Source organism: Kogia breviceps, chromosome 4 (assembly GCF_026419965.1).
Source record: "Kogia breviceps isolate mKogBre1 chromosome 4, mKogBre1 haplotype 1, whole genome shotgun sequence".
Classification (NCBI taxonomy): domain Eukaryota; kingdom Metazoa; phylum Chordata; class Mammalia; order Artiodactyla; family Physeteridae; genus Kogia; species Kogia breviceps.
The window spans coordinates 467,879-494,439 of record NC_081313.1 but is presented as its reverse complement, the minus strand read 5'-3'; the positions used below and the strand labels follow the sequence as shown (position 1 = coordinate 494,439).

General features: G+C 46.9%; 1 protein-coding gene across 1 annotated transcript in view; it reads right to left on the bottom strand.

The window, feature by feature from the left end:
• The window catches only part of CEP72 (centrosomal protein 72), a 34,592-nt gene extending 15,717 nt beyond the window's left edge, over nt 1-18,875 (bottom strand). The window contains 8 exon segments of the mRNA XM_067031688.1: nt 598-835; nt 10,099-10,206; nt 10,301-10,445; nt 10,999-11,191; nt 12,242-12,354; nt 16,802-16,948; nt 18,483-18,588; nt 18,843-18,875. Of these exon segments, the coding sequence (XP_066887789.1) occupies nt 598-835; nt 10,099-10,206; nt 10,301-10,445; nt 10,999-11,191; nt 12,242-12,354; nt 16,802-16,948; nt 18,483-18,588; nt 18,843-18,875 (1,083 nt within the window).
• Nucleotides 18,876-26,561: the final 7,686 nt, after the last annotated feature.

Here is a 26,561-nt window from a genome sequence, read left to right as displayed (position 1 = left end):
GTCGTGACTTGTTTTCAGGAAATGATCATTAAAACCAACAAGAGATAGCACCACACACCCAGGACGGGAGCCAGCGTTAGAGAGACTGACAGTCCCAGGAGCTGGTGGGGATGCCAAGGCAGAGGTGGTCCTGCAGCAGGTAAGCCCTAGCCTGCTGCGTCTTCATGGAAAGCTCTCAGGAACCCACAACTCAGAAGCAGCAGCAATGGAGCTGAAGCTCACACACAAGTCCTGGCGGAAGAGCCCCAGCAAAGGGCATGAAGTTCACGTGCATGTCCTCGTCAAGTCGCATGTCCTCACCAATGTGCAGCTGGAGCCGGGAGTCCCCTCGTGGCCAGCAGGGACTCACTCCCTCCAGCACAGGACGCTTCCTCCTTGTCTGCTTAGACATCTCACTTCTTCCCTATCCCTGTAACTGATCTGAGGAGGGACCTGATAGAAACAGCCCTGCAACATGACTACATCCACCTCAAATACACTGACCTCTACTTTTGTAATTCCGTGATCCAAATTACTGACATTTACAAGTGCACAGATTTCATGAAGATTCTACATGTAAAGGTAAGTTTTCTAAAGAAGGCCACCGTGGCCCCTGACGCCAGCAGGCACCAGCCCCCCAGACAGGCTGCGGCGTGGGCCCTCCCCGTGGAGCAGCAGCCTGCCTGGGGCTCGGGAAGCCAGCCCCCGCCCGTCGGCTGGAACTTGTGCTCCCGGGGGGTGGCTCAGGTCCTACTCACACTCAGCAGCGAGGTTCAGGGCCGCCTCGTCATCCGCGTCCGCAACCGAGCACTTCTTGGCCGAGGGGTCAGTGCACTTGGCTCTGGAGTGATGCGGTCTGAAAAGAAAAGCAAACCCAGTGCTGGTGCTGCAGCCCACAGAGCACTCCAGCCCGTACAGACCCCGGAAGGGAGATGCCTACACCACAAGCATGGCCACAAGGTCTCCGAGGAGGAGGAGCTGGTGTCTCTACCACAGTGAAGTTGGAGCGGACTCGGCCAGGACAACTGGTCAACACACCAGGATTCATTCAAGGACAGAAGTCCCAAGAAGCTCCCATGCTAGGATCTCCTAGCACGTGCACAGTGCCATACGTGTGATCAAGAAAGTTCAAGGAGGACTTCCCTGGGGACCAGTGGTGAAGAGGCCGTGCTCCCGATGCAGGGGGGCGAGGGTTCAATCCCTGGTCAGGGAACTAGATTCCCCCATGCCACATAGCGCGGCCAAAAAACAAAAAACAAACAAACAAAAAAGTAAGTTCAAGGATGTGGTGTTCCGAATTTCTATTTTCACATTAAGTGAAAACATTTCCCTACCAACTGAAATGTGAGGTTTTAGAACAGGACGTCCCTCCCTACAGAGGTGAACACTCACAGGGAACCTCATTTCCAACAAAGGCAGCTTAAGAAATCACTCTTCAAAACAGAACTCAATCACATACTATAAATATTGATTTTATGACACCTTATCATACTTTGAGAGGTCAATGAATGATATTCCTTATTTTATCATAGTGAAAGTGTTCCAGATCCCTGCAGAAAGAAGGCGACTTGGTTCTCCTTCGGGGTCTGACCACAGAAACCTGACAGCGGACACACGCAGCCTCTCTGGGTATCCACTGTCACCTCTGGATAACAGGACACTGCACCAGACCACCTAAACTCTGTGGTAACTTAGTCTTCAGGTAATCAAGGACGGGTAAACCGCAAAACACTGCTGAAAGAAATTAAAGATGAGATAAATAAATGGAAACACACCCCACGTTCACTGATTGGAAGACTTAACACTGTTAAAATGTCAATATTACCCAAAGCAATCTATGGAATCAGTGCAATCCTATCAAAATACCAATGACGTTTTTTGCAGAAACAGAAAAACCCATCCTAAAATGCGTCTGGAATCTCAAGGGACTCCAAGTAGCCAAAACAACACTGAAAAACAGCAAGCATTAGAGCTAGACTCAGATATGGCAGAAATGCTGGATGAAATCAGACTCCGATCTAAAACAACTATGAGTAATAATGCTAAAAGATCTAATGGAAAAAAGAGACAACATGAAAGAACGAATGGGAATGTAAACAGAGAGATAGAAATTCTAAGAAAGAAGCAAACAGAAGCATTAGAGTCAAAAACACTGTAACAGAAAAGAACACCTCTGATGAGCTCTAGACTGGGCATGGCTGAGGAAAGGATCTCGCAACTTGAGAATATATCAATAGAAACCTCCAGAACTGAAAAGCAAAGATTAAAGAAGACTGAAAAAAAACAGAATAGAATACCCAAGAATCGTGGGACAACTACAAAAGGTGTAACATACACATTTGAGAATACCAGAAGGAGAAGAAAGAGGGGAACCAAAAAAATGTTTGAAGATGACTTAAAATTTCCTTATTAATGTCAGACACCAAATCACAGAACCAGGAAGCTCAGAGAACAGTGGCAGAATAAATGCCAAAAAAATTACAGCAAGGAATATATTCTACTGGAGAAAACCTAAGACAAAGAAAAAAATCTTGAAATAGGCCAGAGGGGAAAACCATGCAAGCAAAAATAGAGTAGAGTGAAATACTCAGTATGGAGACAAAAAAACTACCAACCTAGAATTCTGTACCCTGTAAAATTATCCTTCAAAAGTGAAGGAGAAATAAAGACTTTCTCAGATAAACAAAAACTGAGGGAATTTGTTGCCAGTAGACCTGCCTGGTAAGAAACATTAAAAGTTCTTTAGAGAGAAAGAGAATGACACAGGTCAGAACCTCAAATCAGAGAAGGAATAAGTGAAGGCAGAATAAAAACTTCTATTTTTCTTACAATCTAACAGGCAACACTTTGCTTGAAATAATAGCAACAATGTACTCAATACGTTATGTCCATGTATTACATGCAGGGTTACAGTTTGGGTATAAATGAAATGAATGACAGCAATGATACAAGGGACAGGAGGGAGGAATTAGGAATATTTTGTTATTATAAGGTACTTGCACAATCTGTGAAGTGGTATAGTGTCTGAAAGTGGTCTTGGATTACTTGTAAACGTATATAGGCAGACCTTGAAGATGTTGAGGGTTCAGCTCTAGACCACCACAATAAAGCAAATATTGCAATAAAGCAAGTCACACCATTTTCTTGGTTTCCCAGTGCATCTAAAAGTTATGTGTACACTGTACTGTAGTCTATTAAGTGAGCAATAAGTAGCATTATGTTAAAAAACAATTACATACCTTAATTTAAAAATGTTTTATTGCTAAAAAATGCTAACCATCATCTGAGCCTTCAGCAAGTCATACTAGCAACATCAGAGATCACTGATCACAGATCACCACAATATAAAAAGATGAAAAAGTGTGAAATATTGCAAGAATTACCAAAGTGTGACACAGAGACATGAAGTGAACAAATACCATTGGAAGAAGAGCACCAACATATTTGCTTGACACAGGGTTGCCACAAACCTGCAACCTGTAAAAACACAATATCCGCAAATCACAATCAAGCAAAGCACAAAAAACAAGGTCTGCCTGTCCTGTGTACTCCAGAGCAACCATTAAAAGTGAAAATATAAGTATAACTGATATGCTAAGGAAAGAAAATGGAATCATAAAATGATCTTTTAAAATCACAAAAGGAAGGAAAAGATCAGAAGACAAAAATAGGAGCAAAGAACAAGGGCAACAAGTAGAAACAGCAAACATGGCAGCTACTAATCCAACTGTATCAATAACCACTTTAAACATCAATGGTCTAAATGTACCAAGTGAAAGGCAGAGATTGTCAGCATGGATCAAAATAAAAGGCCCAACTACATGTTACCTAAAGAAACCCACTTTAAATATAAAGACACATAGATTAAAAGTAATGGATAGAGAAAAACAGACCATGCTGACACCAATCAAAAGAAAGCAGAAGTAGCTACATTACTTTCAGATAGAGCTGACTTCAGAGCAGGGAGAGTGATCTGGGACAAAGAGGGGCATGACGTGAGGACAACTGGCCAGCTCTCCAAGAAGACGCAACAGCCCCTGACGTGTCTGTGCCTAATAAGACAGCATCAGACTACATGGTGCAAAAACTGATAGAACTCAAGGAGAAATGGATGGATCCACTTCAACACCTCTCCTTCAGAAAGGGGAAGACCCAGCAGTCAGAAAGTCACTAAGGACATAGCTGAACTCAGCACCACCCATCACCTGGATGTAGTGACATCTACCGCATCTAAACAACAGGATACACATTCCCCCGAAGCTCACATGGAACATTCACCAAGATAGAGTCATTCTGGGCAATAAAACACACTTTTACATATTTAAAAGAAAACAAATCATATGATATTTGTTCTCAGGACACAGTGGAATTAAACTAGTAATAAAATAAATAACAGAAAAATAACTGGGAAATCTCAAAAAACTTGGTTATTAAACAACGTATTTCCAAATAACACGAGGGCTTCCCTGGTGGCGCAGTGGTTGAGAGCCTGCCTGCCAATGCAGGGGACACGGGTTCGTGCCCCGGTCCGGGAAGATCCTACATGCCGCGGAGCAGCTGGGCCCGTGAGCCATGGCCGCTGAGCCTGCGAGTCCGGAGCCTGTGCTCCGCAACGGGAGGGGCCACAACAGTGAGAGGCCCGCGTGCCACAACAAACAAACAAACAAACAAACAAAAAAAACAAATAACACGAGTCAAAGAAATCTCAGAAGAAGTATTTTGAACTAAAATATTTCAAAATAAAAATATTTTGAACTAAATTAAAAAGAAAATACATCTTATCAAAATTTGTGGGATGCAGTGAAAGCAATGCGTAGAAGGAAATTTGTAACACTGAATGTATGTATTAGAACGCAGTAAGCTCCGAAATCAATAATCTAAGCTTCTAGCTTAGGAAACTAAGAAAATAACAAATTAAATCCAAAGCAGGAGGAAGAAAAGAAATAATAAAAATTAGAGCAAAAATCAATGAAACTGAAAATGGGAAAAAAAAAATCCACAAATCCAAAAGCTAGTTCTTTAAAAAGATCAATAAAGTGGAAAAACCTCTATGCCACCAGGTTACCTAAGGAAAAAAAGACACAAATTACTAATATCAGAATTAAAAGAAGGAGCACAGCAGGAACTGTTCCGTGGACAATAAGAAGATAAAAGAGGAACACTATGACACTCCATGCCCACAAATGTGATAACCTAGATGAAATGGAATGGTTCCTGGAAAGACACAATCTACCAAAACCGACACCAGGAAAAAATGGATAATCTGAACAGACTGGTATTTATTACAGACTTGAATCAATAGTTGATAGCCTCCTAAAACACCAGATCCAGATGGGTTCCTTGGTGAATTCTACCGAACATTCAAGGAAGAAATTATACCAATTCTCTACAATCTTTTCCATAAGACGGAAGCAGAAACAGAGGGAATACACCCTAAGTCATTCTATGAGGGCAGCATTATCTTAATACCAGAACCATTAAAGATAACACAAGGAAACTATAGACCAGTTATCTCTCATGAACACAGATGCAAAAATCCCCAAGAAAGTATCAGCAAATTGAGTCCAACAATGTATAAAAAGAAGTCTACACCACAGCCAAGTGGGATTTATTCCAGGTATGCATAGCTGGTTCAATATTTGAAAAAAATCAGTGTAATCCATCACATCAACAGCTTCAAAAAGAAAAGTCATATGACCATATCAATAGACGCAGAAAAAGCGTTTGACAAAATCCAATACCCATTCATGATAAAAGTGGTCAGTAAACTAGGAATCAAAGGGAACCTCCTCGACTTGATAAAGAACACCTATGAAAGCCCACAGCTAACATCACACCTGGTGGTGAGAAACCAGCTGCTATCCTGCTGAGATCAGGAACAAGGCAAGGATGCCCCCTCTACCCGCTGCTTTTTAACACTGTACCAGAAGTCCAAGCTAACACAATAAGAGAAGAAAAGGAAATAAAAGGTATACAGATTGGGAAGGACGATATAAAACGATCGTTTTTCACAGATGACATACCAACCATCTATGTAGAAAATCTCAAAGAATCAACCAAAAAACAAACAAAAACTCCAGGAACTAATAAGTGACTATAGCAAGATTGTAAAATTCAAGATGTATGGGTCACATTGTGTCCCCTAAAAAAGAGATGACAAAGTCCCAACACCCCATACTTCAGAATGTGACCTTATTTGGAAATAGGATCTTTACAGAGGTAATCAAGTTAAAATGAGGAAATTATGGGGAGCCCTAACCAATATGACTGGTGTCTTTATAAAAAGGGGAAATTTGGACGCAGGACAGGCATGCACAATGAGGAGTTCTGTGAAAAGACACAGAGAGAAGACAGCCATGTGAAGACAAGGATTGGAGGGAGGCATCTACAAGTCAAGGAACACCGAAGATTGCCAGCAAAGTACCAGGAGCTGGAGTCATAGAATGGATTCTCTCCCAGAGCCTCCAGAAGGAAGCAACCCTGCCAACACCTTGATTTCAGACTTGTAGCCTAAGAACTGTAAGACAGTAAGTTTCTATTATTTTAAGCCACCCTGTTTGTGGTACTTTGTCACCATCAGCTGTACACAAGTCAAATACCAGCAATGAACAACTGGAATTTGAAACTAAAAAACCTAAATTAGCCTCAAAAGAACAACATGCTAAGGTATAAATCTAACAAAATATATACAACATCTATATCGGGAAAATCACCAACCTCTGATAAATGAAATGAAAGAAGAACTGAATAAATGGAGAGATATTCCATGTTCATGGATATGAAGACTCAATAGTGTCAAGATGTCAGTTTCTTCCCAACTCAATCTGTAATTCAATGCAATCCCAATCAAAATCCCAGCAAGGTAGTTTGTGGATATTGACAAACTAATTCTAAAATTTATATGGAAAGGAAAAAGACCCAGAATTGGCAACTCACTATCAAAGGAGGACAAAGTCAGAGGACTGACACCACGTGACTCACAAAACTCACGCAAATGTGGAAGGGGCTAGAAAGCTCTGTGGGGTCTCTTTCATAAGAGAACACCAATTCCATTCATGAGGGCTCCACCTTCAGGACCTAATCACCTCTCACGGGCCCTATCTCCTAAACCCATCATGCTGGGGCTTAGGATTTCAGCATATGAATCTGGGGTGCACAATACACAGACCATTCCGCAGGGTACCACGTACAGCTGTCTACCCAGCAATTAGTCTGGTTTGAAATAGGGAAGTGAGGGGAGGGGAGGTCCAAGGGAGGCATCTGAGGGAAGAGGAGATTCTAGAGATTTGAAACTGATCTTAGAACAGAAGTTGGCAAAGTATGGCCCACAGGTCAAATCTGACCCACTGCCTGTGTTTGTAAATAAAGTTTTATTGGAACACAATCATTAGTTTATGTATCGCCTATAGCTGTTTTCATACTACAAAGGCAGGATTTAGAAATTGAAACATAGATCATATGGTCCACAGAGCTGAAAATATTCTCTCCAGCCCTTTACAAGAAAAAGTCAGCTGACCTCTACATTAGAGAAATTTACAGATGAGCTAAGGCATACAATGCAAGAGAAAAAAAACTATTAAAAGCCTCAAACAAATCAAAATGGTGTACAAGGAGTATATAATCCTCATACAAGCAAGGTAAACACCATTGACTGACTTCTACCCTTTAGAATCAACCACACACATGAAGACTATATGCTTTCAGAACACATTTAAACACTACCCACCCCGACAATCTAAAGTTAGACATGAAGATGCAGACGGCAGGAGCTGGGAGGTGGTGAGAAGCCGGGCACAGGCTCCCACAGCCCAGCCAAGGCAGAGCGGGAGCCCTGGTCACAGAGCACTGAACGAGAACGCGGGAAGGAGCAGGGCCCACGCGCTAACACCGCAGGGTGGGGAAGAGGAGGCTCCGGCAGCTGTCAGATCTGCTCAAAGTGTTCACATCCAGAAATAGCAAAGAGTCTGCACTGTTTAGAGATCAGAAAGTAACTGAAACAGAACCCGGAAGCAGAAACAATTACAGAAGGGAAAGAGCTGCCTCTGAGGAGCGGACCAGGAGTAGAGAAAGGACTGTTGCTTCTCACCACAGGCCTTTTGGGCCACATATTTTACATCCATTACTCTAATAAACATTTTAAATATTTTTAAAAATACCATGTAGAAAATGTGGCCGACAGGAAGAGAGGCTGTCCCGCAGTCTCCTTGATCCCCAGCTGGTACCCGGCGTTTCTCCCCGCGCTCCCCTGGAGGTCTGTCCTCTAGGTGGCCATCAGCACTTTAGTTAATACCGCTCCTGTGCGCGCCTTTCCACTCTGAGAACAGCTGGGAAGCTCTGCTTGGAGTCAGAGACTCCTCCGAAGCAAAACGCAGCCGGAGGCTTTCCGCCCGCTCTCCCTCACAGGCGGTCGTCCAGGGAGGAGACGCCGCAGAGCAACTAGCAGACCACGAGGCCGGTGGTGTGCCTGCCGGCCTCCCCTCAGGACTAAAGGTGCCCCTCGCCCAGCCAGCCACACATGGCGTGTGACCAGGACTGCAACCCTTGTTCTGGGGACCTTCCCTCCCCTTAGGGCGACCCCACCACGGCATCCCCCAGATCACCGGGCAGACCCAGGAAAGCAAGGCTGGGCTCTGGGGGCTACATCTGGTTTCCCAGCCATGCTGAGCACCGATTCCCAGAGGGCCGGCAGCTCGCACCAGGCTTGCACCTCAGATGCCCCGGAGGCAGGAAAGGAGACACACACGCAAGTTCCCACACAGGCTCGTCCTTCTCATCTCCTCTTAACGCACATCCTGGGTCCTGGGCAAGGTTCCCAAACCACACTGAGCACCCCTAGCAAGTGTCCACGGGCGAAGAGCCTGAACACACTGGAGAGAAGACGCCCGGGCTGTGTGTTGGCACCCAGGGTTTACATCCTCAGATCCTCGGGACCAGAACGGGAGACAGAGCCAAGTTTAAACTGTCCCCGCGTGTGCCCTGGGCCCAAGAAGACCCCACTCGTCCACAACCTCCTCAGAAGCACCTGAGGGGGGCTCCCCTCCCAAACGCCGGAGCCCGGCCCTCGGAAACTTGCCATGGCTGCCACAGAGCTCCTAGGGAGCGCTGAGCCCTCGGCACCCCGGGAGGTGCACCAGCTCAGTGAGAAACGAGGGAACGAGGAGGTGCCCAGTACCCACTTCCACAGGTGTGGCCACCGCACAGCAGCCCCTCTGTCCTCTCAGGGACGCCATCCACCACACACCAGCCTGGGGCCTCCCATCTCACGGCCTGGACGCTGCCTTCGTGCCGACAACACGTGACTCTACTTGCCCAGCCCGAGCTGTGCTTCTGAGTCAGTTCCACGTCCCTTACTCTGAGCATCCTTCTCTGGACGGTTCCACTCTAAAACCAACTCAACATGACTAAAATCAGATGCAAACCCACCTTCTCCCCCAGACCACACGCTCTCCTCACTGCGGCACTCTCCCAGAACCCGGGCCAGGGCGCGCCCAGATCACTCTCGAGGCACCCCGCTGGGCGAGAGGGCCTTCCGAGAGTTCCACCCTCCCGCGCTGGCTGACTCCAGTTGGGCTCCTTCCTCATGCCTGAAAGCACCTTCACGTGGGGGAAGGCTCTCACAACCCCTTCTCTATACGAGCCGTCTAAGACTGAATTTAAAACTTTCATCACAAACGGAAACAAATGATTTAAGACTGAAGACTGCAAAAACTTTCCACAAGGATTGTCATGCTTCTGAAAAAGGGTCAAATTCAACTGTTTCTAGGATACTTAACAGTCAAATAAAAGTTAGAACACAGGCACTTAATCCTCCCAAATATCTAAAAATTAGCACTAAATGTTGAAATTCTAAGTAGGTTTGAAACTAAACAGCCTGCCTCTGGGGGTCAGCGCCCCTAGGCCCAAAGCGGGCACAGCCTAACGGTGCAGCCAGGCTCCCCAGAGCTCACGGCCCGCCAGGACCGGGCTCCAGGAGGTAAGCCGACGCATGCACGCAGCCGGGGTGTTCATGAGAGAAGCTGTGTGCAGCTGAGAGGTGCCGCCAGTGGGGCGTCTACAGGCCCTGAAAGGCCCTGAAAGGACAAGAGCCATGCTCTGCCCACCACGGAGCCCAGCATTTACCTGACAGGTGCCGCCATGATGTGGGTCTCATTTGGGTTTGGGTAGCTCAGTGCCTGGGAGGTGGAGATGCCCCGAAAGCCCCCCAGCCTCCCCAGGCAGTCCAGGGCCCTCAGGATGGAGAACACGCCATGATCAGTGGGGGCAGAGAAGGACCACCCTCCTCCAGTCAGACACCGCTGCACCACTAATCAGCACTTCTCACGGGAGGACCCAGTCCGAGACTCGAAGCCTCTCCTTCCCCAGGGTCTGCACGGCCAGCATGCCCTCAGGCACACGCCCCAGCTCTCTCCCCGGGAAGTGCAACACCGGGGCCAGGAGGGGGGGGGGCATTAGCAGCAAAGTGGCTCCTGAGAGCCAGGACAGAGGGTGGGAAGATGCTGTGGCTTCCCCAAGCACAACCCTCCGGACTGGGCACGGCTGGTGGGCACCCCGGTCGCTCGGCCTGCGAGCCTGAGAGATCCGGTTCTTTTAAGGCTACGGGCCACTGAGCCAAGGTGGTGGCTGCACCTGCCAACAGGACCTCACACTCTCCCGTGCCTGTCACCTGGGGAGGGTGTGAGACAATGAACTTCTCGCCCGTGCCCTCCCAGGTGGACGTAAAACCAGGTTGAACTCAGCTGTCCGGCTGAGCCTGAGACGATGCCCAGGAGACCATGCCAGGAAACAGGGCAGCAGGAGTGTGGGAACAGCTAGAAAGCAGAGCCAGCCCATGCCTGTGCCCCCACCCCCAGCAGCCATCTGTGGCCGCAGGAAGGGGCTTCCTGCCACCTTCCAGGCAGCTCTCCTGTGAGAGGAGGAAATCAGCTTCCCTTTCCAGAAGGGTCACCAGCGCCATCACCCCAAGAACACGAGACACCCATCGGACAGCACCAAGTGAGGCCAGGAGGGCGGCTGGCCTACCCAGCTGCCGGAGCCGCGGGAGCAGGTGCGCGGCGAAGAGGCGGGAGTCAGGCTTGCTCTCCGCCACGGGGTTCAGCCGCAAGTCCGCTTCCGCGGGCTCCGTTAGGGAGTGAAGACGGAAGACTTCCGCCAGCGAGGAGACGCGGCTGTAGTGGACGCTGAGACGCTCCAGCGCCGTCAGGTACTCGATGCCCTGCCAGGACAAACACGGTAAGACGGCCATTAACACGAGCCAGCCCCCGAGCCAACGGGCGCGCTCGAAGCGCACACACGCCATCACCGGGAGAGCAAGCGGGAAAGGTATGCTCAGCTGGGAGTCCTGCTCAGCCACGGTGAGACGGCCGCGCGCGTCGACCGCGGGAGAGGACGGCCGACGCCTGCGAGGCCCCAGCACGCGCCGAGCTGCGTAAGCCGCACGCGCCCACTCCCTCCGCTCGCAGCCCCGCCAGCGGACGTGCCGCTGCTCCCGTCGCACGGACGAGAGGACGGGGCTGAGAGAGGAGCCAGCACTGGTGCGGCCTGGACCGACCCCCGGTCAGGGGCGCCGAAAGGCCGTGCTCCAGGGCAGTGACGGCCGGCCTGCTTTCTCCCCGCATGAAGCCCCGGCAGCGTCCGCAGGGCGGTCCCACTCGGCACCGCCTGGGTGACTTCCTACTCCCTCACGAGGACCAGCGCCTGCCGTGTCAGGCACGCAAGGCATTCGAGGGCCCGAGGCCGCCACGAGTCCGACATAAACAGATGTGAAGCTCAGTGTGGATGAAGAAAACGACGGCGGATGAAGGATGAAGGGTGACTGGCACGCCCACATTCGTCTTTCAGGCCTTATCTTGTTTCCTTTACAGATACAACCATCCTCATCAGAGAGCTATGACTTCTTGCTAAAGTCGTTTGAAGACATACTGTGATGCATAAGAAATCCAGCTCGCAGCCAACACAAGAAAATCAGTACAAGGGGTGGGATAGGGAGGGAGACGCAAGAGGGAAGAGATATGGGAACATATGTATATGTATAGCTGATTAACTTTGTTATACAGCAGAAACTAACACACCATTGTAAAGCAATTATACTCCAATAAAGATGTTAAAAAAAAATCAGCACAAGATTTACAATCACTGTTAAGTGTATGGCTTACAAGTATTATAAGCATAGTCATAAAACAGACTGCCTTTTTTACCATAAAGATACTACCCACTGCTATTGATAGCAATAAATTTTCTTTCAAGAAACAAACCTAAAACTTACCTCTAGACTAACCAAGGAGTTTCGTGAGAGACCTAGAGAATTCATCAAAGAATTTCCTAGGTGAGTAATCTTTTCTTGGTAAGTTCCAGGAATAGATAATGACCGAAGTTCACCTAAGAATAGAAAATTAAGAGATTTTAACTTTATTATTTTATTGAAAATAAATTATTGCAATAATTTATTCTCCCTCCAAAACCCTCTCAACAGGAAACCTCCTAAGGGGGTTCCCACTTCCACACCTGACTGCTCAGCCCCGTTGCCTGTGGGCCTCTGTGCAGGGATCGCAATCTGAAACCCACTCGGCAGCTGCCCTGACCACCCGTGCTGTTACAGGTGAGGGCCAGCTGCACACGAGGCGCACCGAACACCTCTACGTGGCACACCCGGTAAGCAGCCGTTAGACAAACATCACTACAAAAGTAAGCTTCTGTAATGAAAAAGACAGTGTGTCTGGACCAGGAACTTTTGTTTTAAAACACATCTTGATTACATATGAAACTGGTTTGGGGGCTTCCAGTTCCAGACAAGACAGAGGAGACACATTTCACCCTATTCCTCCCGTGTATTAGACCTAAAAACCCTGGACAAGAACACGGGAAGCAACTCTGAAGCACGGCGACTCTGAAGCATGGGGACTGTCTAGGGACCTGAAGAAAATGGTCAAGCACTGAGAGCTGGTTTTGTTCAGTCTCCTATACATCCCAATCTGAGTGCAAGAGAAGCTGGCCACCCAGAAACACCCATGGACACCTACCAAAAGATACAGGTAAGCCTGCTGTCCGTGGTCAAACGACCAGGAGGGGTAGCCTTGCAGGACAGACTCCTGACAACCTCAGCCCCACTCCAGCCCAACGCCAAGAAAAAAAAAAAAAATGTACCTCGTACACCTGGCTTCGCACAGTGGCCAGCACCGGGACAGTGTGAGTGGACATGACTACTGCCCTGGACTGGCTGTGCAGATGCTATGTGTGTGACAGGGGCCTGGCCACCACCTCAGCAACAAGGCAGCACCCAGGCAGTGCCAGTACTGAGTAACGAGATTTAAATAGGAAGCAGAGTCCCAATCAAAATGACCAATCAAAAATGCTCAAGAACTAGGAAAATCTCAATCTGAATGAGAGAAAACAATCAATAGATAGTAATAATGAGATGACAGAAATTAGAATTATCTAACAAGGATTTTAAAGCAATTGATATACAAATACTTCAATAAGCAATTATGAACATGACTGAAACAAATAAGAAAATAGGGATTCTTGGCAAAGAAACAGAAGATGTAAAGAAGAAACAAATAGAAATTTCAGAAATGAAAAATACAATAACTGAAAGAAACAAACAAAAATCCATGGAAGCAGCTCAATAACAGAATGGAGATGACAGAGGAAAAAATTCAAAGAGAGAAAATGCAAAGATAAACTGAACAAAATTGTCCTATCTGACTACCAGAGAGAAAACAAACTTAAAACAAATTAAGAGCCTCAGGGGCCTGTGGAAGAAGAAAAAGCAATCTAACATTCATGTCATTGGGGTCCCAGTGGAGATCCAATCAGAGTTTCAAGAAGAAGAGAAAAACAGTATGGCTAAAAATAAAAAATGTTAAGTTAAAGAAATAATGGCTGAAAACTTCCCAAATTTGGCAAAACACATAAACCTACACGTTCAAGAAGTTGAGAAAACCCCAAACAGAAAAAAGGCAAAAACTGACACATCAGAATCAAACTTCTGAACAGTAAAGACAATGAAAGAATCTTGAGAGCAACCAGAGAGAGAGGCATTACCCAGAAGGAGAAACAACTCCCATGGCAGGGAGTTACTCCTCAGAAACCATGGTGCTGAAACAAAGGAAGTGCTCTCACATTTTTCCATTGCTGAAAGAAAAGACCTTTAAACGCAGAAATCTATATCCACCAAAAACAGCCTTCAGGACTAAAGGTGAAATATAGATATTCTCAAATGAAGAAATACTAAGAGAATCTGTCACCAGCACACCTCCCTAAGATAACTGCTAAAGAAAGATCTTCAAACATTACGGAAAGATAAAAGAAGGAAACCTGGGACATCGGGAATGAAGAAAGAATAATGAAACAGGTAAACATGTGGGTCAATGTTTCCTCCTAAGCTATTTAAACTATTGGATGACTATAAAAAGTCATATCATTACTGTGGTTCTCAGGTATGCAGGGGAAATGTCTAGACAACTAAATTATAAAGTGGGAAGATAATGAAACCTAAATGGTGGTAAAATTTCTATATTCACCTGACATGGTAAACCGTTCACACAAGTAGACTGTGTTAAATCACATACTGTATACTGTAATTTGTAGAGCAACCACTAAAAAAGCTATACAAAGAGATATGCTCAGAAATATAGTAGATAAATCAAAATGGAATACTAAAAAATACTCAAGTAAACCATAGGAAGGCAGGAAATTGGAAACAAAAGAAGAAAAAACAAAGGGAACAAACAGAAAAAAAAATAAATGGCTCACTTAAGCTCTGCTGTATTAACGCATTAAATGTAAATGGTCTAAATACACTATAAAAGATAGAGATTGGCACTGCAGATTAAAAATGATATACAGTATACACTGTCTACAAGAAACTCATTTCAAATATTATGATATAGGTAGGTTTAAAGGTGAAATAGCACATAGACTGGTAAAGACATACCCTGCAAACACCAAACCAAAGAAAGCTGGAGTGGCTACACTAATATCAGATAAAGTGGATATCTCACTGTAGAAAATTATCAGGGATAAGGAGGAATAATACTACATATGCTACAAGGGTCACCCCAACAAGAAGACATAAAAATTCTAAATATGTATGCACCAAAGAGCACAGCTTTGGTGCATACATATTTAGGATCTTTAAGTGAAAAGAGAAATAGACACATCCACAATTCGAGTCAGGGGTCTCAATACCCCTCTTCTTGTAATTAAGAGAATCACTAGACAGAAAATCAGCAAGGATACAAAAGAAGTGAACAACATCACAAGTCAACAAGATCAAACTGACATTTATATAACATTCCAGTCAATGACAGAGTACACATTCTTTCTAAGTGCACTTGGAACATTATAGACCAGATCTTGGGCCATAAAACAAACTTCAAATTTAAAACAATTAAGATCATACAGAGTATGTTTTCTGACCATAATGGAATCACACCAGAATCAATAACAAAAAGAAAAAAATACCAGACAAACTAGGAAAACCTCCAGTCACACAAAAATGAAAAGAACACACTTCTGAACAATCCATAGGTCAAAGAGGAAGTCAAGGGAAATAAACATAGTGAACTAAAGGAAAATGAAAATACAACATAACAAAACTTGTGGATTCAGCTAGAGTTGTGCTGAGGGAAACTTATAGCACTAAAATGTTTATATTATATTAAAAAAGGTCTCAAATCAGAAATCTAAACTTTCATTTCAAGAATCAAGAAAAAGAAGAGCAAAATAAATGCAAAGTAGCAGAAAGAAGAAAATTATACAGAATCAATGAAATTTGAAACCAGAAAACCAATGGAGAAAAAACAAAAGTTGGCTCATTGAAAAGATTAATGAAATTCGTAAACCTCCAGAAAGACCAAGAAAGAGAAGACAGATGACCAATAACATGGACCGGAAGAAGGGTATCACTACAGACCCCAGAGACATTAGTAGGCTTATAAGGAAATACCACAAACTCTACACACGTAAATTTAACAACTTAGTTTCGCAGAACCCCAGACAACTATAACTCACCTAAGATGAAGGTGATGATACAAACAGTTCTATAACGACTAGAGAAATTGAATTTGTAATTTAAAAGCTACAAATACAGAAATTTCCACGCCCATAAGGTTTCACTGGAAAACTCCATCAAACAAAGAAGAATCGGCACCAATTTCACACAATCTCTTCTGGAAAACAGAAGAAGGGGCAATTTACCAACTATTTCATGAGCTGGGCATTACGTGGATGACAAAACTAGACAAAAACAGGAAAACAGAAAACTAGCGACCCGTATCCCTCAGGTCAGGGGCCCACAGACGCTCAGCACAGGAGGGGCAGGGTCCGGGACACCCTGGAGTCCTACAAGAGGGCACGCTCCTCCTCCAGACACGAAGGCGCTCCAAGCTTTTTCAGAAAATCGGCCTAACGCACCTTATTCACGGGGAAAGAAAGCCCAAGTGACCTTATCAGTCAAGGCGAAAAGCACTGGCGTAAGGGCTCAGCAAACCCGGCTCAGAAGAGCTCCCCGCGGGCAGTCTGAGAGGGCGAGCTTGCCCCCACCTCTCTGCGGACTCAGCTAGGAACCCCAGCCCCTCCCCCACCCTCCCCCACTTCGGGCCCCCCAGGCCTGCCCCTCACACCCAACCGCTGCTCCGGGCTCCCCACCCGCTCCCGGCCTGCCCCGCAGCCCACCCCTCACCCTCGCCCCGCCCAGGCCTGCGACCGTTCGGGAACCGCGGTCGCGTTTCGGCACCTCTGGCCCGACCGGTCCGCCGACACCTCGGCGGGAAGCTCGCGCCCCCAGCCAGCGCCGCCCACCCGTCCGCCGCCCGCCGCGCACCCAGGCCGCGGTGAGGCGCCAGCCCGGTCTTCCTCTGGATCTTCTCTTCACACAGAACCAAGCCGCCCCGCCGGCGCCATTCTTTCAAATGGCGCACACCTGTTCGCGCCTGCGCGCTGTGGCTGCCGACCACCGAGGTGCGGGGCCCTGATCCAGGGTGGGACCGGGGGGCGGGGTCACGGGGGCGGATCGAGGCCTAGGGGGCGGGGCGGGGCGGGGCGGGGCCAAGGACCTCTGCGGGGTGCGGGGTGCGGGGTGTGGGGTGTGAAGAAGTGGACGAAGCTGCCGGGAGGAAGCGTTAGGGGAAGTCGGTGCCCGCCCCAGGGCTTACCTGGGGACTCGCCCCACTTGGAGACCTTGCCTCACCTGGGCACCTGCCCCACCTGGGGACCCTACCCACCCCCAGATTCGCCTGCGTCCTGGGCTGCGGGTGCCCCAGGTTCTGCGCGAGGGCTCCTCACGTGGGGTCTCAGTGCTCTTCCGTCACGGTCAGGTGACTCAGCGGCAGCGGGTCCTGCTCTGCCCCCATCCTCAATTTCTAGGTGATGAAGTCTGAGGTCTGGCCTTGAGACTCGTCAGCTGACTGAGGGGTTCACGGCGTGTCCGGCTCACTGGGCCCTTTGTGGAGCACCTTTAGGGAAGACTTCCCTTACGGTCTGGATCTGCCCCAGCCAGCTCGAGCCCTGGGGGTGCCCCTCGCTCCCGGGTCACCCCCGAGGGTGCCCCTACTGCCTCCTCACCCCAGATTTGACTGTCCTGTTGGCAACATCCCCTGGCATGTCACAGCCTGGGGGGTGGCATGGGGGGGTAGGTGGGCTTGTAGGGCCAGGGGTGAAAGTCAGGTATAGACCCTCAGGGGTGAGGGGCAGTGGTGTAGACAAGGGAAGTATGGCAGAGGCTGTAGGGCAGGGGCGAAGACGGGGGTGTAGGGGAGAGGTACGGGGTGTGCGCAGGGGCTGGGGTGGGGGGAGCATCAGGGTGCTCGAGCCTCTCCTGAGCGGGGCGGGGCTTCAAGCCTGCTGCACCAGGCCTGTGGGGCTGTGCCATTTACGGAGGCCGGCAAACACTCAGCAATATTTTGAGTCCGGATTGCCAAGTGACTGCCCACAGTTCCAGGCCGCATATTGCCATCGTCTCACTTCCTACAAGACCGTGGAGGAACTCGGGCACACCCGGGGCCCGGCATGTGGGCACCAACCAGGTGCCCCCTGAGTGGAGCTGGTGCAGCCAGGAGGCTAGAAACTAAGCAAATATCCCGGCTCTCAGAAGTAAACGGAAGCAAACAAAAGGCTTCTGTCGCTGTCCCCCGCCCCGCCCCCCACCCCGAGAAAAGTGGCTTGTCAGCCAGGACACAGCCCACACGCCAAACACGGCTGCTTCCTCCTGCTGCCGGCCACTTCAGGCCGGGCAGCCCCGTCTCAAGTCCTCTACAACTTTCTAGAACATTCCGGGGAGGCTTCCAGGCCCCTCAGCCTTGAGCCAGAGTCGGTCAGTCCATCCCAGGGAGAAGGCTGGTGACAGAGATGGAGACCCAAGGACAGGCCCACATTGGTCCCACGGACTGGGCAGCCAGAGGGGTCTTCCAGGGGTGGCGGCCTGGAGCATCTTGGACTTTCCCTACTCTTTGACTGGCCTCAGCTGGGAGGGGGCGGGGGCGGGAGGAGAAGGGGCGATCTCCCACCTTCCCCCAGAGAGCGCAGCTGCCCAGGCCTCAGAACCAGAGCGGCTGTGGCGCTGGCCACGCGCTCCGGGAACTGTGTGAGGTCTCGTGTCACCACCTCTCCACCCTGGGGTGAACGCCAGCACGGTCACTTCACCCACGAGGAGACATCAGCCAGCTGGGTGCAACGGGGCTGAGAATGAGCGTCAGACCCGAGCACAGCCCTGGGTTGCTTCTGTACCAGGCCCTCCGGACGGGAGGCAGGGAGCCTCTGGGAGCCTGAAGACAGACCCACACAACGGCGGCTCCAGACACCACTGAGCTCCCACGCGCCCCCGTTCACACTCTCACACACCCTCACACTCACACACCCTCACAAACCTCCGACAATCGAGCTCCAACTCGGACGACCATTCCCTGGCCAGATGGCAGGAACCCACCCTGGTCACACGCGAGGCACTGCCCAGAGGCCAGTGCTCTGTGGCCTCACCCTCCACCCTGGACCGAGTGAGAAGCACCTGATCAAGGACAGCTACTCGCTGGTTCTGATGCTTATTCGTTCATAAACGTTGAACGGAAGAGCCTTTTCCCGGCTGTTTTTCTACACGAGATCAGTACCGACGTGTGTGACTTGTCGATGCACCATTTTGCCAACTCACCTCTATCCAAAGTGTGACGAGGGATGGAGCGTCAGGCCCTTCCTGCGGCTGTTGGAAGGTAAACAGGAGCAAGAGTGGGTGGGGGCTCATGTAAACATCTTAGCGTCGTGACTAGCTCATCTGAACACAGAGGACGGGCTTGGTGTTCACCTGCGAGTGCCAACACTTGCATCTAGCTGAGCTATCAGTTAAGATGCAAGGAAAACCCAGCTGGGGTGGACCCGACGTAAGGACACCCGGCTAGAGTCCCCAAGGTGGGCTGGGCTCCGCTTGGCTAGCTGGCAGCCAGACCTCTGTCCTGGACACTTGGTCACGCAGCTCACTTCCCAAGAGGCAGGATCCTTCCCGGCCGAGTCCAGCGAAGATTCCTGTTTCTATGCCCTGCCTGCAGAGCCCAGAGCCCCAAGGGTCTCCCGTCCTGCTGGCCTGGGCCATCCCCAGAGCTCGTGAGCCATCTCCGTGCCCAGCGGGGCTTCAGCCAGGAGGAGGAAGCAGGGGCCAGCTCTCCCTGCAATTGCTGACCCTAGAAACCTGAGACTTCTCAGGAAAATTCAAACTTCCCGCTCATTCTGAAAGTAGGGAGACAGGACAACCGGGCCTGACTTTCTGCCCCGCAGCGGCCTGGGGCGAGCAGCAGCCACTCACAGGCAGGCCCTGGCTCCATCTGGACAGCCCCTCAGGCACCTCACCCCGGAGAAGCAGCACAGGTGGTGCTGGGTGCACCTAGCACCTTCCAGGTGGGAGCTGCCCCTGTGCACACACCCTGCCCCCACCCCCTGCACAACTGCTCACTGACGGGGGGAGATACAGGGATGAGGGGCACACCTCAGCCATGATCCCAGGGTCCCCAGCCCTCCTGAGGACGAGGCCACCTCCGTCAGGTCTGGGGAACTGCGGCCTTCTCCCCACCTCTGAGGCTCTAGTGAAGGCAGGGCTCAGGGGCCCTTTGGACCAGGCAGATTGTGGCCAGGGTAACCAGGCCTCGGAGGCCTGCTCCCCACCCTGGTCCTTCCCCGCCGGAGACTAGCGATGTGACCCCCAGCCTCAGGGGATGTTGTTTGTGTCAGGAGCCCATCCTGGGGAGTCCGCTGCAGTCGTGGTCAGCAGCCATTCTCCTACAGGGATAGATGCTAAATATTTTGGGCTCTGTGGACCAAGAGGCAAATTGAGCCTATTGTGTGGGTTCTTATGTGACCATTTAAAATATAAAAACCATTCTTACTGGGGGGGGGGGCTCATAAAAATAGGCTTGATGCCGCCCATGAGTAGGTTCGCTGGCCTCTGTACTGGAGAGCTGGCCTCAGACAACCAAAAAGGCCGGTGCGGGGCGGGGGGCACACATATCAGGCTGGTGATCCCAATCAGAATTAAGATTTAGAATTTGGAATCTGGTTTTGGATTCAAGATTCTAGGCACAGAACTTGGAATCCAGAATCTGAACGCAGAACTTAAACCAATGAATTAAAAGCAGGATCCAGAATAAGGATTTAGAAATGTAGACTGAACAGTTAGTGCCAATATTGACAGTATTTCTTTTTTTAAAGTAAATTTTTTTTCCTTTGGCTGCATTGGGTCTTTGTTGCGGTGCGTGGGCTTCTCATTACGGTGGCTTCTCTTGTTGCAGAGCACAGGCTCTAGGTGCACGAGATTCAGTAGTTGTGGCACACGGGCTTCAGTAGTTACGGCTCGCGGGCTCTAGAGCGCAGGCTCAGTAGTTGTGGCGCACGGGCTTAGTTGCTCCGCGGCATGTGGGATCTTCCCGGACCAGGGCTCGAACCTGTGTCCCCTGCACTGGCAGGCGGATTCTTAAGCACTGCGCCACCAGGGAAGTCCCGACAGTATTTCTTAAACTTGTGAAACTTAATACTCTTTCCTTTTCATTTTAATATGGTTAATGAATTAACTTACTTGCACACCATAAAGTCTACTTTTTTCTTATAATGGCACCTTGATGAGGACACAACACAGCTCCATCACCCCAAAAACTTCCTTTGGGCTTCCCTTTTGTAGTCCAACCCCTCTTCTACCCCAAACTCCTTTCCGTTTCCCCATCTCTAAAGTTTTATCTTTTGCAGTAGGTCATATAAATCTACCTTTTGAGACTGGTGTCTTCACCCAGCAGGATGTCTTTGGGGGTCACCCAAGCTGTCATATGTATCAGTAGTTTTTTCCTTTTAATTGCTGAGTGGTATTCCATCCGTGGACGTCCATTCGCCTGCTGAGAGATATGAAGTTGTTTCCAGTTTTTGGTGATTACGGATAAGAAGCTGCTATAAAGAGTCAGGTGTAGATTCTTCTATGAAACAGGTTTTCATTTCTCCCGGGTAAATGTCTAGGGATAGATAGCTGAATCTATGGTAAGAGACCGCTGTACTTTAAAGGAAACCGTTGTAAAGTGCCATTTCCTGGAGCCGCCATGCCGCATGCGCTCCCGCCAGCGACGGAGGGACGTTCCAGCTGCTCTGCACCCTCGCCAGCACTTGATCCTGTCACGTGTTTTGTTTTCCGTCCTTTCTTCTCTGTTTCCTTTTGTTCTGTACTAATACATGCCGAGTAGTATCACACTGTGGTTTTCATTTGCACTTCCCTCTTGACTGACAATGTTGAACATCTTTTTATGTTCTTCATTGCCACCTACAATTCATTGGTGAAATGTCTGTCCAAATCTGTTGCCTTTATTAACTGGTCTGTCTGAGAGTTCTTTATACAGTCTAGATACAAGTGCTTTGTCAGATAAGTGCCTCACGAACATTTTCTTTCAGTCTGTATCTTGTCTTTTCCTTCTCTTAACAGTGCATTTTGCAAAGCAAAGGTTTTGGTTTTCATGAAGTCTAATTTATCCATTTTTCTCTTTTATAATTTGTGCTTTTGGTGTTAGATCTATGAATTCATATTCTAACCCAAAGTCAAAAACATTTTCTCCTATGTTTCCTCCTAGAAGTTTTATAGCTTTACATTTTGCATTTAGATGTGTGATCCATTTGCGTTAATTTTTATAGATCAACATAGATGTGTATATAAATGTTCACTTTCTTGCATATGGATGCCCAGTTGTTTCAACATAATTCGTTGAAAAGACAACCTTTTCTCTGTTGAATTACCTTTGCATCCATTATAAAAATCAATGGACCATATTTGTGTGGGTCTATTTGTGGACCCTCTGTTTTTTCCATTGACTCGGGTCTATCTTTTTGCCAGTACCACGCTGTCTTTGTCACAGCACCTTTACGGTGAGTCTTAAATCAGGTAACAGAAATCCTCCAACCTTGCTCTTCTTTTTCAAGACTGATTTGGCTTATCTAGTCCTTTGCCTTTCCATATAAACTTTAGAACCTGCTTCTCTTTATCTAGAAAAATCTTGCTGATATTTCTATTGGTATTGCACTAAACACATAGATCAATTGGGGGAGAGCTGACCTTTTTACTATGTTGAGTCTTCCAGTCCATGAACACATTATGTCTTTGATTTCTTTCATCAGCATATTGTAATTTTCATCATACGGACCCTGTCATGCTTTATTAAGTGTATGCGTATTTTATTTTCTTTGGAACAATTATGAATGGCACTGAGGTGTAAATTTTGGTCTCCATGTGTCTGTTGTTAGGATATAAAAATGTGATTGATTTTTGTGTGTTGAGCTTGTATTCTGTGACATTGCTGAATTTGTTAGACCTAGGTGTTTTATTTTGTAAATTCGTTGATTTTTTATATAAACAATTATAACACCTACAAATAGATATGGTTTATTCCTTCCTTTCCAATCTGTAAGTCTTTATGCCTTTATCTTCTTTTGCACTAGGACGTCTAGTATGATGTTGAAAGGAGTGGTGAGAGAAGCCATCCTTTCCTTAATCCAGACTTTGGGGAGAAAGTATTCAGTTTTCTTGCCATCAGGTGTGACGTTAGGTGTACATTAAGGAAGCTCCCTTCTAGTCCCAGTTTGCTGAGAGTTTTTGTCATGGATGGATCTTAAATTTTGTCTTTTTTCTGCATAATTTGAAACGATCGTGTAGTTTTTCTTCTCCGTCTGTTAACATGGTAGATTGTACTGGTTGAAATTCAAGTGTTTATCCAGTCTTACATTCCACTTGGTCACAGTGCGTTATCATTTTTACATGTCGTTTAGTTCGATTTGCTAATATATTGTTGAGTATTTTTGCATCTAGGTTTATGAGGTATATTTCCATGCAGTTTTATTTTTCTACTGTCATTTACTTGATTTTGCTATCAGGATGATGCTGGCCTCAGAACGTCAGATGGGAACTGGTTTTTTTCTTCTATCTTCTGGAGGAGATTGTGTAGAGTTGGTTGTATTTCTTCTTTAAATATTCATTAAATTCACTAAAGAAACTGTCTGTACCTGGAATTTTCATTTTTGGTTTTTTCACTATGAAATCAATTACTTTCATACAAAAAGGATTATTGGGGCTATTTAGTTCTTCTTGGATGAGTTTTGGTAGTTTGTGTTTCAAATAATTGGTCCACTGCATCTAAGTTGTCGAGTGTGTGTGCTGGAGCAGTTCACCGTGGTCCCTGCAATCCTTTGATGTCTGTGGAGTCGACAGGGCACCTCCTCTTTCACTTAATTTATGTCTCCTCTCTCCCTCTCTCATCAGTCTGGTTAAAGGTTCGTCAGTTTTATTGATCTTTTCAAAGAACCAGCTTTTAGTTTCATTGATCTTTTTTCTTTATTGTCTTTGTGTTTTTAATTTCATTGATTCCTCTTATCTTTATTATTTCTTTCCTTCTGCTTGCTTTCAGTTTAACTTGGTCTTCATTTCTAATTTCTTAAGGTGGAAGCTTACATTGTTCATTTCTATTTTGTTTCTGTTTTAAATATTTCTTTATTCTTTCTAGTTAAATGTGTCTAATGAAGCAGTTAATTCTATAAATTTCCCTCTAATCACTCTTCAGTTTTGATATGTTCCATCTTTATTTTCACTCAGTTCAAATAATTTCCAATTTGGCTGAGATATCCTCCTTGACACATGGATTATCCAGAAGTGTGTTGTTTACTTTCCACATATTTGGGGGAATTTTCCAGATGTTTTTCTGTTATTGATTTCTAGTTTAATTCTATTGTGGATTTTCTCTTCATTTTAAGTTTATTAAGGTGTGTTTTATGACCCAGGATATATCTATCTTGGTGAATGTTCCACTGGTGCTTAAAAAGAGTGTGTATTCTGATGTTGTTTGATGTAGCGGTCTATAAATGTCCATTAGATCCAGTTGGCTCACGGTCTTGGTCAGCTCTTCTATGTCCTTTGCTAATTTTCTGCCAACTTTTTTGTCAATTACTGAGAGAGGAGTTGTTACAGACTGAATTGTATTTCCCCCAAATTTGTATGTTGAAGCCCTAACCTCCAATGTGACTGTATTTGGAGAGAGGATCTCTAAGAAGTAATTAAAGTTAAACGAGGTCATAAAGATGGGGCCCTAAGCCCACAGGACAGAAGAGAAAAAGAGCAGATATCTCTCTCTCTGTCTCTGTCTCTCTGTCTCTCTCTCCACACAAGCACAGAGGAAGGTCATGTGGGGACACAGCAAGAAGGTGGCTGTCTATAAGCCAAGGAGAGAACTCTCATTGTAACTAGCCCTTCCAGCACCTTGATCCTGGACCCCTGGCTTCCAGGGTGTGGGAAGATAAATGTAGTTCAAGCCGTCCAGGCCGTGGTGCTGTGACAGCGGCAGGCTGGCGGAGACGGGAGGGCGGGCTCTCCAGCTACAGTGATGGGGTCGTCTATTCCCTTTCAAGTCTATAAGGTCTTGCTCATGTATTTTGAAGCTCTGCTGTCAGATGCACATGCATTTAGGATTATTATGTCTTGGTGACTTGACTGTTCTGTCATTACATAATATTCCTCTTTATTTCCAGTAATTTCTTTATTCTAAGGTTTACTTTGTAACTTCAGTTTTTAAAATTGGTGTTTGCTTGGTGTCTTTTTCTATCCTTTTACTTCCAGAGTCTCTGTATCTTTATATCCGCAGCAGGTTTCTGTAGACGGCGTGTAGAGAGGTCTTGTTGCTTTTATCCAGGCTGATCGTTTCTGTCTTCGTTGGATTCTTAGAACATTTGCCTTTATTTTCATCATTGACACGTTTGAATTTAGAGCCACCATTCTATTACATCATCCCTATTTGTCTCCTCCTCTTCTCCCCCGTTTCCTGTCTTCTTTTGGATTATTGGAATAATTTTTAGTATTTCATTTTAATTTACCTGCTGGTTTAACTAAATCTATTTGTGTAGTTTCTTCAGAGGTAACTCTAGGGGTTACTGTATCCACATTAACTTCTTCCTCTACTTATAGTCTAGTAGAATTAACATTTTACCATTTAAAGTGGGATGTGAAAAGCTTATCGCCTCTCTACCTTTTATGTTGTGGTTGTCAAGTGTATTACACCCATATCCACTTATTCCCTAACCCTAACCCTAACCCTAACCCCTAACCCCTAACCCTAACCCTAACCCTAACCCCTAACCTTAACCCTAACCCTAACCCTAACCCTAACCCTAACCCTAACCCTAACCCTAACCCTAACCGAAATTCTACCACTTCATGTTATAATTGCTGCTTTCAACCGTCATACATATTTTAAAGACACATCTACAAGCCGTCTACAATTTAAATTTAAAATATAATGGTGTAGGTAGGTTATAAATACAGGAATGGAAGAAGGTATATCGGACAAACATTGATTAAATAAAAATCCTCCAATGGCCCTATCAGCGTTAGACAAATTGACTTCAGGGCCAAGAACATCCGTAGGAGTGACAAGGAGAAACCAACCGCTGAGCTTGCCCAGGATCTGCAGCTTCGCCTGCCCTTTCCTCCCTCTCTCCCTCCCTTCCATCTTTCCTTCCTTTAGCTCGAGTGTCCCTCTGGGGACGTGCCCTCTGCCTGAAGGACTCCTTGGTATACCTGTCAGAGCAGGTGCGCCGGCCACAGGCTGTCTCGGTGCCTTCACCAGAGAATGTCTTCATGTCCCTCATTTTGATGACGCTTTCGTGGGACACACAACTCTGACTTGATGAACTTTCAGGTTTGGCTTTTTTTTTTTTTTTTTTTGTAAATAAAGGTTTTTTTTTTGGAAGTATAGCTGATTTACAATGTTGTGTTAGTTTTAGGTGCACAGCAAAGTGATTCAGTTACACACACACCACGCACACACACACATATTCTTTTTCAGATTATTTTCCCTTATAGATTATTACCAAATATTGAGTATAGTTCCCTGTGCTCTACAGTGGGTCCTTGTTGTTTATCTCTTTTATATATAGTCGTGTGTATCTGTTAATCCCAAACTCCTAATTTATCCCTCCCCCCTTCCCCTTTGGTGACCATAAATTTGTTTTCTATGTCTAGGGTTCGGCACTTTAAACGTGTTCTTCACCATCTTCTGGTCTCCATGATGTCTGACGAGAAACCCCAACCGTTTGAA